This window comes from Silurus meridionalis, chromosome 22, assembly GCF_014805685.1.
Source record: "Silurus meridionalis isolate SWU-2019-XX chromosome 22, ASM1480568v1, whole genome shotgun sequence".
NCBI classification, from domain to species: domain Eukaryota; kingdom Metazoa; phylum Chordata; class Actinopteri; order Siluriformes; family Siluridae; genus Silurus; species Silurus meridionalis.
In genome coordinates, this window is record NC_060905.1 from 14298685 (window position 1) to 14315272 (window position 16588).

The 16588-nt window shown below is 37.6% G+C and overlaps 1 protein-coding gene across 1 annotated transcript; it reads right to left on the reverse strand.

The window, feature by feature from the left end:
* Positions 1–3189: 3189 nt before the first annotated feature.
* heyl (hes related family bHLH transcription factor with YRPW motif like) lies at positions 3190–9739 on the reverse strand. Its single transcript, XM_046835080.1, has 5 exons — positions 9192–9739; positions 6167–6233; positions 5972–6055; positions 4862–4943; positions 3190–4775 (listed from the first exon to the last, which is right to left on the reverse strand). The coding sequence occupies exons 1-5, from the start codon at positions 9269–9271 to the stop codon at positions 4105–4107; spliced, it is 984 nt and encodes a 327-aa protein (XP_046691036.1). The 5' UTR covers positions 9272–9739; the 3' UTR covers positions 3190–4104.
* Positions 9740–16588: the final 6849 nt, after the last annotated feature.

Below are 16588 nucleotides of genomic sequence, written 5' to 3' on the forward strand. Positions count from 1 at the left end.
TCATAACGATGACGACATCTGTTTAAAGCCACAGACAGGAATTTCTTCAATGTCATAATAAAAAAAGGACATCAGTGGTGTAAAGTATGTAAGTGATGGTACGTTGTAATTGTAATTAAGAAAAGTTTTGCCATCTTTCTAGTTTTACTGAGTATCAAAGAGATAAGCAACTTTTACTCTCTACTACATTTATGATTCAGTATATGTACTTTTTACTCCACTATATTTTAATAGACAATAAGCATTACCAATTATATTTGCACAGCTCATAAATTAATTTATTTTGCCGATTGAATACTTTGAATATGCCATTGAGCTTGAGGTGTATGATTTGTCTCTTAGGAAATAAAATCAGCCAGTCCAGTCTTACAGCATATGGTGATACAGTGAGGAAAATAAGTATTTGAACACCCTGCTATTTTGCAAGTTCTTCCACTTAGAAATCATGGAGGGGTCTGAAATTGTCATCATAGGTGCATGTCCACCTGTGAGAGACATAATCAGAAATCACAATATATGATTTTTAAACTATTTATTTGTATGTATGTCTATTTCATAAATGCAATCTATTGATTCATTTTCATAGACACGAATTTCCCTCTATCACTCAGGACGACTTTCTATGTAATGTATTTCAATATGAAGTATTTTTGGTGCTTTTGGTTCCTCCCAGTGAAAATAAAGGTAATATATTCTCCCAGTTAAGGAAACTGCGTTAATTAGAGACACACACATTTATTACAGTATCACCCTAACACTTACCTTAACCGTATATTTTCTGCCTTATTCTCTGATAAAAATAGGGAAAAAAGATTACCTTTGGCATTTCTGTCAGCATTACCATTGATCCTCTGCCTCGGTTGCTATGGAAACGGAGCCAGAGGGAGGCAGTCGTGCTTAATGACACGAAAAAAGATGGAACTTTGTGTCCATAAACACAAATTAATAGATTAAAGTTCCTGACTATATCATGAAAGCTGCCAAACTGTGTTCAATCAACTGTTTCTACTTGTATCTTGATGTTGGGAAATTGTGCAACTTTAAGCCTACATTCAATATGAGTTCAAATCAGATACTGATACCAACCAAGGGCCACACCTGATCATTAGAATTAAACAGGTAGAATTTGGTGTAGACTTGCTTGGTTGGAATAAAAACTTGCATGCAAAACTTGCAGGCCCTTTGTGGAAAAGATTGGACCCCCCCTGCTCTAAGACTTCTACCCAAGTCATATTGGAATTGGAGACTTTTAATTTGTAATAGTACTCTACACTTCTGCTGGACATTCAACTTGCAGTCTTAATCTCAATACATTTCAATTCAATTTAAACGCAGCTTTACAGAGATGAATTGGTATGAATGAATTTATATGTTAGTATCCATAAGTTCAGGGCCTAATAAGAAACCTTGAGAGGAACCAGATTCAAAGGGGAACCCGTCATCTGGGTGGCACTGAATGTCCGTTCATTATAGTTATATCATTGTTGAGAAGCATTTCTACTCTATTCCATCAAGGGATCTAAATACTGCTAGATTAGCTTTATATATAAAGCTACAATTAACCATTACGATTAAGTCAGTAACTCAACTAATTATCTTCCACAACAGTTTTAATCATCACCTACCTGTGCACAATCTTGTATTTGCTGCATTAGCAGTTGACCCACAGCACCATGGCATCTGAATTCCTGGACAAGTTTCTATACTTACAGCTGAAACCTGCGCTTTGCTTTTAGCCATGAAATACAGTGAAAATGTGTAATAGCATAATGTTAACATTTGTAACATTTCTAAAACCAGCCTACAAGCCTGGGCCACTGTGGGCACTCTCTGGCAATGAGCAGCAGACATGGCAGAGCTCGCAGGAATCAGACTGTGTACATGAGATGAAGAGGCTGGGCTGCATTATGCCAGACATGCAAAATTCCTCTGATTCTAAAGAATCCCAAAGATCCTTCCCCTTCGCATTGTGAAATAGTTTACACTTTTATTGATTTTCTGTTTTCTTTTTAAAATGTCCTCTAATCAGTTGTGTTAATTAAATTGTTTGCCTGTTTTATTTTGTGCACCTGTTATCTATCTATCTATCTATCTATCTATCTATCTATCTATCTATCTATCTATCTATCTATCTATCTATCTATCTATCTATCTATCTATCTATCTATCTGTCTGTCTGTCTGTCTGTCTGTCTGTCTGTCTGTCTGTCTGTCTGTCTGTCTGTCTGTCCGTCTGTCCGTCCGTCCGTCCGTCCGTCCGTCCATCCTTCTAACTAGATAGACTGATTTTTTACATGTTCGACAGACAGTGCACTTGAGTTTTCTATTGTAGTTGAACTGTAGTTTATACTTCGTATGATACAACAAAAGTGGTGCAGACATAAAACGTCCCACTTACAGTTAGTCCTGAAGATATTTCTTGTTTTTTGAGAAAAAAAAAATCAGTTTTGAATATCCGATTTCCTTTAAAAAGATTTGTTTCCTTTAAAAAAATTTGTTCGGGCAATATTTACGATGTCTGAACAACATTTAATAGATAAGCAGCAAAACTGGTAGTCAGATTTGTTTTCCTAGGAATATATTGTTAATTAACTTTTGACCTTTAGGTGGCATTGCCATGAAATTTGTGCTTGACATGATCCTGAAGATGCCTACCAGGTTTGGGGTTTATATCTTTTCTAAAGTTTATTCTTTATATTATGAGTGCTAGATTTGGACAAATTAGACAAAATTAGGACAAAAAATTATATATATATATATATATATATATATATATATATATATATATATATATATATATATATATATATATAAAGACCATTGTAGGGGTGAGTTAAAACAGCATTTAACTCACCTCTGCCCAGGAAATCTATGAAAATCTAGGAAGGCTTTTATTTATTTCCGAATCTGACCTAGTGGTGGTGCTACAGCATTGGCAGCACTTGCCCCAAATTTATTCCTATTGTTTCTTAGATCTTTCTGAATCAGTGTAACCAATTTCTCAACTTTCTACCAGTGTCTCTACAGGCTGTAGAATACTTTATAACAAAAAAAAAAAAAAACGAAAAGAAGAAGAAAAATAACAGGAAAGGTAGAATAGCAATAGGATTCCTAGGCATCTTCAATGCTTGGCCACCTAAAAAGTATTATACATATAGATATATTATATCTAAATCCAAAGTTTTTTTGAATTTTTAATTAATTTGGCAACATTAAAGCTATATTAAAAATGTACTTATACATATGAAGCCATTAAATACATTAAATCAGTCGATATAAAAATCAAAACAACAGCTTTTTGGTGTTCCCTGTTAAGCCTTAATCAGCCACTGATTTTATAACACTCCAAAGAATGGTTTCTGGTGTGCAAGTAATCAAACCCAAAGCCACATCAAGCTCGGAGTAATGCCTAATACCAGAAACACATTGAGCAAGTGGTGAGATATGCAGTACTTCATCTTCTTCTCCAGCATATGTTCACTAGCTGACTGATGTCATGGTGGTTCATTTACAAGAGACTTTCGGTTGCTGCCATCTAACGGTTGCCAGTTGGTTGATACGCTTGCCCAGAGAAAAAGCTTGCAACACACTAATATGATAAGGCACTTTTGTCTTTATGAAAGCAATTTCATGTCAAACATATAACATAATCTGAATAAAGATATCTGAGTAATGATATGTAAATGACTGAGGAAACTAAAAAGCGAGCATATGCATGTGTCAAAAAAATACATCAGTGGAAATGATAGAATTTGTGTTTACATTGATTTGTTTAGAGTGAGGCCCCCTTTTCCCCCAGTCCCTTCTCAGCAGTCATGCTTTTTTATTCTGGAATATGATTCCAAATCACTTAAATACGAATTATTAATTGAATGCGAATGTGGATGTGGCTTGCTTGATTGCTACCATTTGGGGTGACATCTTTTCTTGTTTTAAGTAACAGCATAGGAAATGTCAAGAGGATACATTCTTAACATTTTGTAATAGCTATAACCCAAATGGTATTTACTCAGGATATAGCATAGTTCTCTTGTCCCAATAAGGTATGAGTTGCATATTTGTAAAAAGTCTTATAAGTCTGAAAAAGTCTTCTAGTTTAGTAAAATTAGAAGGCCCCAATCTCTGTTCCCCAACTGTGTGCTGACTTGCTGACCCTGATCAGTGGTGCTGGAGATCTCAGAGCGACAAAGGGTCTGAAGGAAACCTGAGGGTGACCAGCAGATGAAGTGGAGGAGAGAGACGAAGTGGAATTAGAGGAAGGGGAAGAGGAGTTGTGGGAACGGGGTGGGACGGAATGCAGAGGTGAAGGAACTGTTGAGCTCTCTGTGGATGGCTGTGCCAGTCTATGAGAGTGTGATGAAACAGAGGACATTCTGTGCACTGGAGATAATGCAGAGCTCAAAAGTGTTGCCTGGTTTCCCAGCGGTGCCAAACACAGGGCTGGTGAAGGGTATGCTAGTAGAGTCGCAGCAGCATGAGGGGCCATGTCTCGGCGGTTGGCCGGAGGAAAAGGGGAAGAGGAGGCGGGGCTAGAGGAGCCACCAAGCTGAGGGAAGGAGCCCCAAGGCCATGGAGGAAAGGCCAGGGCTGCTGGGTTCTGATGCAAAGGGTCGAGCTCACTGGCACGCTGACTCAGGTGGGACACCAAACGGGCACCAATAGGATCTGAAGAATCTGCTCCCTCCAAAGAACCGAGGTATCTCACCACCTCGCCCACACACTCACGAAATCCCAGTGTTCTGTAGTCTACTGCTAGCGAACGGGCATCAAAATAACCTTGAAGGTAAAAATAGTCACATTTCAGTACTCTTTTTTTCATCACAAATGTACAAAATACAGAACAATCCATTTAATCCACTCACCTTTTGAGCCCATGGCATGCAACAGTTTCAGATGATCCACTGTCATTTGAAGAATTTCGGCTTTCTCGAGTTTAGACGAACCCTAAGAAGGAAAAGTTCAATTAAACTGATTTCTATGCTTTTAACTTATAGCAATGATTTTAAAATGCTTCACATTTACAGTATTTGGCTAGGGAGGTGGTAGCGCACTAGTTAAGGAATTGAAACCGGAAGATGACCAGTTCAAATCCCAGCACCACCAAAATGCCACTGCAGTGCCAAATGTGCCAACTGCTCAGATGAATGTTGTTCTGCATAGGGTGTTTGCCAGATTATATACATGTACATAATTTGAGAGACACTCCCTTATCCAGAGGCCCTTGCTTCAGCATTTGAACTCACAACCTCTAAACCATCACAACATCCAACCGTCCAACATCTTAACCTCTGAGCTGCGACTTTTTTTCGAAACTGTCAATTTTCAAGGTGATAACAAACCTTTTCTGAGACAAAGCTTCAAGTGAAACCAACAAAAAACATCTTATCCAGCAGCTAATCCTGAGAAAACACCCCCTGAGAAAAAAAGCTATATACCCTTTTCCAGCATGTCCTGCTGTTTCACTGTGATTGACAGCAGAGAGATTTTTCTGTCTCACTCATCTTTGTCAGCAAAACCGCTTGCTCCCTTAGCTCCATGGTTTGGAATTGATATTCAAACATGATTTGTTTTTTTAACACTAGTGTGAATGATTTTCTGTGGTGGCACACAGGAGACTTTGTTGCTATAATGTAAAAAAAGGTTGTCACGTGTACTTTTGACAGCACAGTGAAATTCTTTTTTCGCATATTCCAGCGATATTAGAAGCTGGGGACAGAGTGTAAGGTCAGCAATGATACAGCACCCGTGGAGCACTGAGGGTTAAGGGCCTTACTCAGGGGCCCCAACAGTGGCAGTTAGGCAAAAACAAAGCTTGCCTTCTTTCTTTGGAAATCAGGTCTTATGACATTGTATCAGATGGAAAAAATTGTTTTGTAGCAGTGTGGGCTTTATAAATTATTAAAACATTATTAAAGTTAAAATACTACTTCTCTAACTCATTAATATGTGTGTTACAATGATGACTCTCGTACCTGTTTCTCAAAGGCGCTGGGTACAAGTCTCCTCAACTCTGACAGACTATGGTTGATCCTGTCTCTGCGCCTTTTCTCAATTATCTGCAGAAAGTACAAACAATAATCATAATGCAATCTTCCGCATGTCATAATTGGTTGATGTCTGAAACAATTAAATGAGAAAAAAGTGAAGAGGAGAAACAATAAACTCACCCCTCTTCTTTTCTTGCGGGCTAGTATCTGTGAAGTACTGCTGGGAGACATAGACCCAGTGACAGAACTGAGACATAGAGAAAAGAGAGAGAGAAAGAGAGAGAGAGAGAAAGAGAGAGAGAGAGCAAAAAAGAGCAAAAGAGAGCAAAAGAAAGACAGATTAAAGGCTTTGATGTCATTGCATATTGTTGTCATTATTGTGCTTAATACAATGCAGAAACATAGTTGCAACTCATCAAACGCAACCTAATTGAATTCAAAGAACAGCAAGACACAGGAGCGCCTGGATGATATGATACGCTTTTTGCATTTTAAAAAATAAAACATAAAAAAATTTTATTTATTTTTTTGATGATCACATATCTGTAGGGCACGATAGAACCGCGGGATTTGCATGCACTTTGTCTTCTTCGAATCCTCTAAAGGACCCCGCAGTGTGGATCTGGTTTGCTTTGGCCCCCGCTAAACTCTTTTCCAGAATCATTACACTATTTGTTTGCTTGTGTATTCCTGGTGCCTTAAACATATTTACTCTCATCTAAAGACCATAATTGAGCCGAGACACGCTCATTATGTTATGACGTTTGATCTCTAAACTAAAACATAATGTGACGCCAACGCAGATATTTATTACTTCAGACACACATTTCTTGCAGAGCACTAAACGTTTCCATGACTGTACATAATTTGCACATGTCGCTTTAGAACCTAAAAACATGTACTTATGAAACTCCTTTATGGTGCCTTTCAAAGGAAAATTTGGAACAATTCTTAAATCTGCGCCTGATTTGTCTGCAAAGCTGTGACAGATATATTAAAAAAAGAGACCAAAGCTGACATGACAAAGTGAACGAATGAAGACAACTAAGGTCAAGAGGACGAATACCGAAGTCTTCATGTTTAAATTATGTTGCATTTATAAGTAGGGCACTTACACTCAAACAGAAAAGATTTTACCAACTAGATTTTTTAAGATCAGCTTTCACTCTGGTCATTCTGAACAACCCTTTGGCGTGTCACCTTGACTATCATAACTATCTACAGTCTTTAAAAGGTACTCAAAGTTGACAACTGACCCTCATTTAGAAACTGAATCTGGGTTTTTGTTTGGTTGTATGTTCATTGGTTGGTTCGTTTAAACTGTGCCCAGGCAGGTGTTCAGCAAAAAGGGTTTTATTCGTCTTTTACTACATGAAATTCACCAAAAATTACACATTACAATAATAGGACGATTTGAACTAGATAGTCCGAACTTCCTTTTATTATGATTATTATAACGGATAAATTCAACAGCCTTCTTTTTTAGTTTTTTTCTTGAAGTCAGAAAGAAGGAAAGGAAGGAAAATGCAGTGTGGCTAAAAAAAAAAAAAAAAAGCTTCACCTCTAACAGCTAAGATTCCTTATGTAAATGTTAAATAAACACACTTTAGAAAAAAAATTACCATTCCAATAATAATGCATAAAAAAACCCCTCAAATGATTAGTTAAAGATAAAAACAACTTTTAGTATAGAAACAATTCAAATAAACACTGTATAAACTATTGACATGTCTTAAACTGGCTGTACTCTCTAAAAATTAATCAACACCTTTAAGCTAATCAGAAACCAAGTGTTCAACAGAACTGTTTTTAAAATGTGTCCTTGTGTCTGTTTTTTTTAACAGTACAATCTCCTAGTTCAAATCTTTCCTTTGTATATTGATTACATGTTGAAATCTATATGCTGTGTCAGTGTATTTTTTATGTTATTGAATTATATATGTGGTATTTAATCTCGGGATCTTCAGCAGTAATCCAGGATACTCAGCAATTACATGCGTCTGCTTGTCAAATTCCAAATGATTTTGCCGTGCAGTGTGATTATACAATGACAATTTAGAAAGTGGGCACTGATCAGCCTGAAGGCGTAATGGCTGCCTTTTCCTTGCAGTGCAGAAAGGCTATGAAGCAAACTCAATATTGTGTCTTGTTTAAAGCAAACTGGATTTCTTCAACATTTCCAGTTACGTCTAACTGATGCCACAACCGGGGGAAAATAATTGTTTAAGTAAAGTCAGACTTTAACCATGTAGGGTTTTGTTTTTGAGGAAACAAGCACATGAGCAATATTTCATCTACATCTGAAATTAGGCCTGCATGAATTTTAAATACATAAATAAATAAATAAATAAATAAATAAATAAATATAGATAGATAGATAGATAGATAGATAGATAGATAGATAGATAGATAGATAGATAGATAGATGATAGATAGATAGATAGATAGATAGATAGATAGATAGATAGATAGATAGATAGATAGATAGATAGATAGATAGATAGAATAAAAATTATAGTACTGGTACTGGTAGGCTAAATTATAAGACAATATTAAAGTTCTAATCTTAAATCTCAAATTAGAGCTTAAATCTAGATGCCAGAATGCTATATTGTTTTTATTATTATTATTATTATTATTATTATTATTATTATTATTATTATTATTATTATTATATTAGAGGTAAAAATGCATTTGCAGTGAGCAAGCACAAGCATGATACAAAAACTCGATGCAACGTGTCCCCCATACTTTGTATTGCTTTAAAGCACATGATTTAAAGCACATGAAATTTACCCGCTTCAAATGAGTAGTAAACCCCAAAATCTGGCTTGTTCTTGAAGATGTACCTCAAAAGAGTTTAATATTTAGAAAGAAAAAAAGGCCTAAACTTAACCTACAATGAAGAATCGTTTCTAATTCATTGCTGTGATTCAGCAGGACTGTTTCAAATGCTTTGGCAAAAAACTGCCACATACCTTTTCATCACTAATTCACATTTATAGTGAATTCTTATTGGAGTTTAATCTCTTACATATAAATCCAGTTTTATAACAAAAAATAAATAAATAAATAAATAGTACTATGCGTAATCCACCTGAGATAAGCGAGCCTTCTCAGTTTTTCTACAGGGCAGTGCCCTCTGCAGGATTAAGGAAGAAAGGTGGAAGCTCCAGGTGTGTATATGCGTAAGTATAATCCTCACCAGTAACTGTCCTCCTGGCCCACGTCGATCAGCTCATCCGCATCTGAATCTGGAGAGCTGTAATCGTGAGGTCTCTTCATGGTTCCACAGCTTTTTAGCAGCTCTTGACCAGGTGAATTGGTGTTGGGAGAAGGAACCAGAGCAGCGCTTGATTCTTTGGAAGAAGTCTTTAAACAGATCTTCTACCCCCTACAAATATCTGAAACTAGATCAGACAGCCCCGGGTAGGAGAACGCCTCTCTCTCTCTCTCTCTCTCTCTCTCTCTTTCTCTCTGTCCTGTTCCCTCTCAACACAATAAAAACGTCTACGTTTGGGGACTCTTTATTAGTGTTCTCTTGCTGTTTCAGCTAGATCCTCGTTTGTCTTCTTCTTCTTCTTCTTCAATAGACCCCTATTTTCTGCCACTTGCCAAATCACATTCCCTTGGTCCCTTTTGTACAGAGGCACCAGTCTCTCTTACTCTTTGGCAGAATTGCCAGTTTGGCTCTTCATCTCTTTTACTCTCCTCACGCTCTTACCTCCTTCCCAGCCCTGATCAGCCCTCCTCTCTCTCTCTCTCTCTCTCTCTCTCTCTCTCTCTCTCTCTCTCTCTCTGTTTCCCCCCTGTCATTTTTCCTCCTTTTAATTAGCCTCTTCTGTCTTCCGCATCTTCTGTTCCTCTCTCTCAGCCAGTCTGTCTCTCTCTCACTCGCACACACACACACACACACACACACACACACACACAGTCTTTTTAATTAGTTGCAATTCTTCTCTCTCAAGGGATGATAATACAGTTGTGGGAACAGTGACTTCTAACTGGATTCTCTATCTCTCTGTCTATTTGTGAGTGAGTGGTGAGTGAGTGAGTGAGTGAGTGGTGAGTGAGTGAGTGAGTGAGTGAGTGAGTGAGTGAGTGAAAGAGAGCAGCAGTGTCCTCCCATGCCCTACCAACAGTCAACAGTCGGTGTCCTATGAAGTTCCATTAGTACCGACTGTATCTGCTGACTGAATCAAACAAATCACATGGTAAAACTCCTTGATAGATAATAAAACACGTTCTCTCTGCTCACTGGCCGGAGATCTGAGTGCAAAATATTATAACTGGCCAACTGATTGTAGTATTATAGTTTGATTTTTTAAATCCAACTTGTTTAATTCTTAAAACAAACAGGACAGAAGTAGTTGATTAATTTTGATTAATGATGATTAAGAACAGCTTTGATCATTGTACCAGCTGTAATTCAAACCACATGACTATAGTCATACAGTACCCTTGTTCTAATATGTTATTGTTTCTATAATAAAACAGTCTTGCAGATGCTCCTATATCAGCCATATTTTGTTATTTATCAAGCTGTTACCACTAAGTTGAAGGCCTACAATTATATACAATTTCTCTGGACCATACATTTTCTGTTCACTTGAACTAGGAGACCCAAACCTTTTCCAGCATGACAATGCCCCCATGCACAAAGCCAGTTCTATGAAGATATGCTTTAAATGAATTGGAGGGGAAGATTTTGAGTAGCCTGCGCTGAGCCTGCTCTTTAGCTCTGACCTATTACACCTTTTGAATGAACTGGAACGCTGACTGCACCACAGGCCTCCTCACCTCACCTACATCAGTACCAGACTTCAGTAACACCACTGAATAAAATAATTCTCCTCAGTCACACTCCAAAATCTGGGGGAACATCTTCCCCAAAGAGTAAAGGTTATTATAGAGCAAATTGGGACAAAACATGGAATGTGATGTTCACAAAGCAAATATGCTCATGTGTCCACATACTTTTGTCCATAGAGTGTAAATAGATTTATAAATAGTCAGATGTAAAGCAGTTAGAAGATTCCCGAAATGGAAAAAATGTCCAATGTGAAGTGGCTGAAGCAGTGGTGGGAAATAACGAAGTACAAATACTTCGTTACTGTACTTAAGTAGATTTTTCAGGTTCAGAACTTTACTTCACTATTTATTTTTTACTCTTTACCTTCACTCATTAGGTTTTTTTACACAAATATCTTTATTTTCTAAATCTTACATTTTCAAAATACTTTTAATCTATTTGGTTACATGGTTAATATTTTTTCTTCTCATTTTCAGCCCATCAACCTATTTCTTGTCATTGTGCAGCTTTTTTACTCTACCACTGGTGTATTATTTCCTGTCTCTCACACACCACAGACGTAGGCGAGCCTATGAAGCTAACAACAAGCGCAGCAAAGGCAACAATAAGTGTGAGGTTGTTGTGGATGAGACAGAGGGAGTCAGTGATGTAAACATGACTGAGAACAGAGACGTTCCTGATCACATGATCATCATCATCTTTTCTCTGCTTGTGTTCTATATGGTGGTTGTTCAGCCTGGATACATTTATTAGGTAACAAAATTAGAAATTCATTTGAATCAATATATTAATATGATGTGCGGTCCAGTTACCAGTGTAACACAAAAAACTATAATAGTGCAAGTCAGGGCCCAAACTTCTCTACTTTAACTTAAGTGAAAAAGTGGTCTGAAGGTGGTGTGACGTTCTAGTTCATGGCAGATGCACATATGTGATCTAAATGGTTTTGTCATAGAAGCCAGATTCAGAGGAGTAAAAAGATACTTGGATCATCCTTCATATGGTATCTGGGCATGTAATTTTGAAACATTATACTTAATTTACTTACACCATTAGAGTGGCAGTAAATAAAGACAATCATCTCTTTTCCTTGCACCACATTTCATTCACACTTACACTTACAGGGGCTTTGGTTGCTCATCTCTTGTCAGTACTGGGGATTAGAACCACTGAAGCCTTTAATCAGAACTAAGAGTGTAACTCCTGAACCATGAGACAGCATGGCAAATTCTACATGACATGTTTTAAACGTCAAAACAATCCTTATTTATATTTAGGTGCAAAAATATTGATAAATACTGTAATAAAAGGATAAAGAAATTAAATAAATGTTCATTTTGAAACATATGATAGGAACAGTAATGTTGATTTATTTATTTTTTTTAATTCAGAGATCACAGAGGTCATTAAATGGATCTTGAGAACAAGTTGCTGTCTGTGTAAAATTTCATTCCATGTCCATATGGGTTTCCTCCTAGAAAGTGTTTTTAGCCCCTGATTCACCTTAACCAGGATCAAGATAAATGCATGAACGACATAGTAAAGACAGCAGTGTTATTCTGTTTGTGTACATTTAAAACTCTCTTGCATCTGTAGAGTCATCTGTGTATCAGGGTCCTTGCATATGTGAGCCATTAGGAGTGTGTGTGAGGACTCTTCTGTCCTCAGCTGTGTAAAAGCTGATGCTCTCTGAGACTCATTCAGCCTCTTTAGTGCTGTCAGAATGAGATGGTGGATGTCATTAGGAATAAAGCCCAAACATGGAGTTTGACCGTCGCCAGAAGCTTATGGTGTGGTGTGTGTGAGTTAAGATGAATGTAAAGAGATCCCCCTTTTCCCTTCATCCCCCCTTAACTCCATCTTCTCTCATTACCAATCCTTACTTGCTCGAGTCTGGATCTTATTTCTAGTTCTTTGTCTGAAAAGAAGAAGAAAGCAGCAGAGATCTATGAAGTCAGGCCTTTACAATGTCTTCACTGTTATTTTTATCGCTGCTCCACTTCAAACGGATGATTTTTCTTCTTTTTGTTCTGAGTATTTTTCTTCGCAATATTTGACCTTATTCGCTTTTGACTTTCATTTCTCCGCGCTCCCTTCTGACCTTCAGCTTTTTGAGGTGTGCTGTGGAACACTTCCTCCTCTAATGATCTGATGATGGAGAGGAAAAAGCCTGGGAACGGCTAAAGACCAGATTTAAGCCAATAAGTCAGCAGTTTGACAGAGGAAAATAAAGGACAAGAGAACAAACAGAATGTTGGCACTAAAGGGGGTGGGGGGGTGGGGTGCTTGGCCACTTCAGTGCTTTCGGTGTGCCCTTGTTGTTAAACCACAACAAGGCCACTTCTGCTATTGGCATTAACAAGCTCATATTTTTCATGACTTTCTCACACAAAATAAAGCCTACACACATGCATACAAAACCAAATCACATTATGTCCTCAAGCACTTTTTTTTTAGCATAATCCCACAAACATCTAATACATTTCTATCCCTCTCTAAGATTGAATAATACCCTGACAAGTCATTCAGTTAAATTACATTTTTTACTCAAACACCTACCACAATAACCTCCGTTACAAAGCGCTTACATATGTTTATATTGAAACACCCTCCTTTTACTGCATGTAACCATCCCATCACCATCTTACCTGCCTATAAAATCCCAAAAACAGCATCAATAGGATATCCCATTAGTCAAAGATACAAAATGTAAGTATAGAGCAAGTTGTGTAATGGATATAAAATAGCAGGGCATTCTGTTATATTTTTTTTTTTATTATATAGGGGTGTTATGATATGGCATGGAAAAAGGAAATGAATTCATCTTATCACTTATGTTATATATAAATATACAATCTATATACTACTTTTATTCTCTCTCTCTCTCTCTCTCTCTCTTTCTCTCTGTGTGTGTGTGTGTGTGTGTGTGTGTGTGTGTGTGTGTGTGTGTTTGTGTAAATAACACAATAACACAAGCCTGTCATGTTACATAGAACCCACAGAGCATGAAACCGTCCTTCTTGAACACAATTCCATACTGGAAAGTTACAGCTTTACATTTGACTGTCACAAAGTACCCACACTAAAGTCTCCTTCCATAAATCCTACATACCCTTTTTTACTTACCAAAAGAACTTCGCCTGAGAGCCTCTGTTACTGACACTGAATCATGTTTTAAACAAAACTGGGAATCGGAAATATAAAAATATATATGTATAATTATATATACGTATAAACTTGTTCTGTACATCATAAAATTCTTACAATTTGTTTAAGCAAATTGGTTTTGACTTTATTTTTAACCAGCATTCCAGTTTTCTGCCAATTATGGCACAATTTTGGAATTCCATCATTCTAAAATTCTCATACGATTCACTTTGTAGTGTCTACTGTTAAAATTCTTATAATTAATTCTTAATGAATAAAAAAAATATTAAAAAAGTAAATGACTGCGCTGAACTGTAATTAACTGAAATTTTTAAACCTATTTAAAACCATTTATAGCTTAAGCTATTACATCAAATTACACATTAAGTTTAACACATTCATCAGTTTTCTTTTATTTTCATTGTAAAAAAGGGGGGGGGGTTAATTGCTGTCTAGTATTTTTGTGAATAATAGTTGATATTATAATAGTGATGAGTGCTCCTGTCCCATTTCTTTTTTTTATCTGCCTGATTCACCTCAATAGCATACGTCTGGATGGAGTTCTCTTCAACTGGAGACCACTAGGTGTGGCTGGGCTGGGTACCACATGAACAGCCCAAACATTCCATAAAGTTCCAATGAACAACTCAGAACCTATGAACAACTAAGATAATATATTAGGACTGTAATTATATAAACAGTTTATTACAATGGCTCAGGACTGCAATTTGCATGAATAGTTAAGGACCTATCACTGAACAGTACACCTCATCAATTAATAAATGGACATTCAGTGGCAACCAGATGAGGATGAGTTTGAGTCTGGTTCCTCTGTAGGTTTCTCCCTCCTGTTATCTAACAGTCACTAGCATATAAATTCATATTTTATAACCTATTTATCTCTGTAAAGCTGCTTTGGGACAATGTCCATTGTTAATAGTGCTACACAAATAAATCCGAATTTAATTGTATTATAGTTTTGTATATTATTTATAATAGACACAAACAATGCATCTTTATACAAGTCTGTATTTCATTTGACACCAAACGTGTGAGTGCATGATGAAGAGAGACTTGGCTGGAATTCCACAGAGTCTTATCGCTGTTAGTGTTAGTCCTCTGAAGTGCTCCTCTGTCACATCTTGCCACTCTTCAGGATTTGAGCTTGTGCGTGTGTGCTGTGCTTGTGCGTGTGTTTATTTATGGGCAAACCTTCCCAGTGTGCATGATGTGTGTGTGTCCTGTTTATTTTCCTTTTCATCACATGTTCCTCATATTATGAGTGACACTGGTATCTGTTATGTATCAAAAGATTTCCTTTCAAGACATCAAATGTTTGGCATTATCGATCAGAGAGAAAGACGGGGAGTGAGCGGTGGAGGCCGGCGCTCGCAGCGTGTGAGAGTGTGAGAGAAAGAGAACGAAAGAAAGAATGAAAGAATGAAAGAAAGTCAGCTGTGCTGTTTACCCACCGAGAAATGCTTGCTCCATCCAGACTGCCGAAAGATAAATAAGGAGGGAAAAGCCAATGAGAAGAAGCAGAAAGGGCCTTTTGTGGCCCCCGACAAGGTCTCTTTCAAGCGCCGTTCCCACAGTACAGAGCCCTGATCGAAGGTCTGACCGCGGTAACTCTCGCTGGTGCCGCGACACAGACAGGCTACTCAGGCCTCACCAAGCCACAAGCACTCATTGTCTGTCGCCACAGAAACCAGTGTCTTCATGTCAGACATGTTTTCTGTTTGTTTTCTTTTTTATGTCTTTAATGTGGTCAGGGGAATGTTTCCTCCCCTTTGTCCCCCAATTCCATGCGCATTTCTTTCCCTTTTTATACCCCCCACCCCCCAAAAAAAATGCTGTCGTCCTCTCTCTCAAAATGATTGTCATTTGTAAAGCCCTTTCGTAGCAGACAGGCCCTATCTTTGTCACAGTGATGTGGTCTCCCTCCCTCTCCTTCTCTCTCTCCCTCTTTTTTTTTGTATCTCAGTTTATGAGGTTTTGGCAAAGATAGTGCTTTTCGCATGGCTTTGAAAAAAACAAAAAAAAGGAGCATGCAAACTAAAACAACAAAACCTTTCCCTAAAAACTTGTGTCGTTCCCACACTAAGCCAATATTCATCCCAAGATTAAACAAGCTCCAACAACGGAGGGAAGAAAAGGGAGAAAGTGGGGAAAATAGGATCTGGTTATGATTCGAGTCTCATAAACCAAGAGAGGATGCCCCACAGACATCCAATGGGAAAAACAAATCCAAAGAAGAGAGAACCGGGGTTTCTATTTTTAAAAGCCGGAGGAATGTCTGTGCTATGACTCACGGGTTGGCAGTTCTACGGTAATCAGTTAATTCTGACTGAAGTCCCTGACCACATCACACACAACTTCATCTTTTGGGATTTGGAAAAGAGGAGAGAGCATAAAATCAAGCGTAGAAATAAAGAACGCATTTTTGTCTCATTTTGCCCTTCAGGCCAGTGTAACGGCACACTTTGGGCAGGACGACTCGAATAGTCTCACAATATTTACAACTGCTGGGATATATTTGTTTGCAAGAGATTGTATCTGGGATATCTGTTTGGGTTATATACTGTGAGGGTTATTGAAGTTCCAAGTGTTTACACGTATATCTTGATTTCTTGCTATCTCAG

Excerpts from the sequence above, each read along its gene's own strand:
- heyl (XM_046835080.1), bottom strand. The coding sequence starts at position 9,271 with ATGAAGAGACCTCACGATTACAGCTCTCCAGATTCAGATGCGGATGAG. Across the intron at positions 6,056-6,166 it reads CCCGCAAGAAAAGAAGAGGG|ATAATTGAGAAAAGGCGCAG; the intron begins GTGAGTTTATTG and ends TACTTTCTGCAG. Across the intron at positions 4,944-5,971 it reads CCAGCGCCTTTGAGAAACAG|GGTTCGTCTAAACTCGAGAA; the intron begins GTACGAGAGTCA and ends TTTCCTTCTTAG.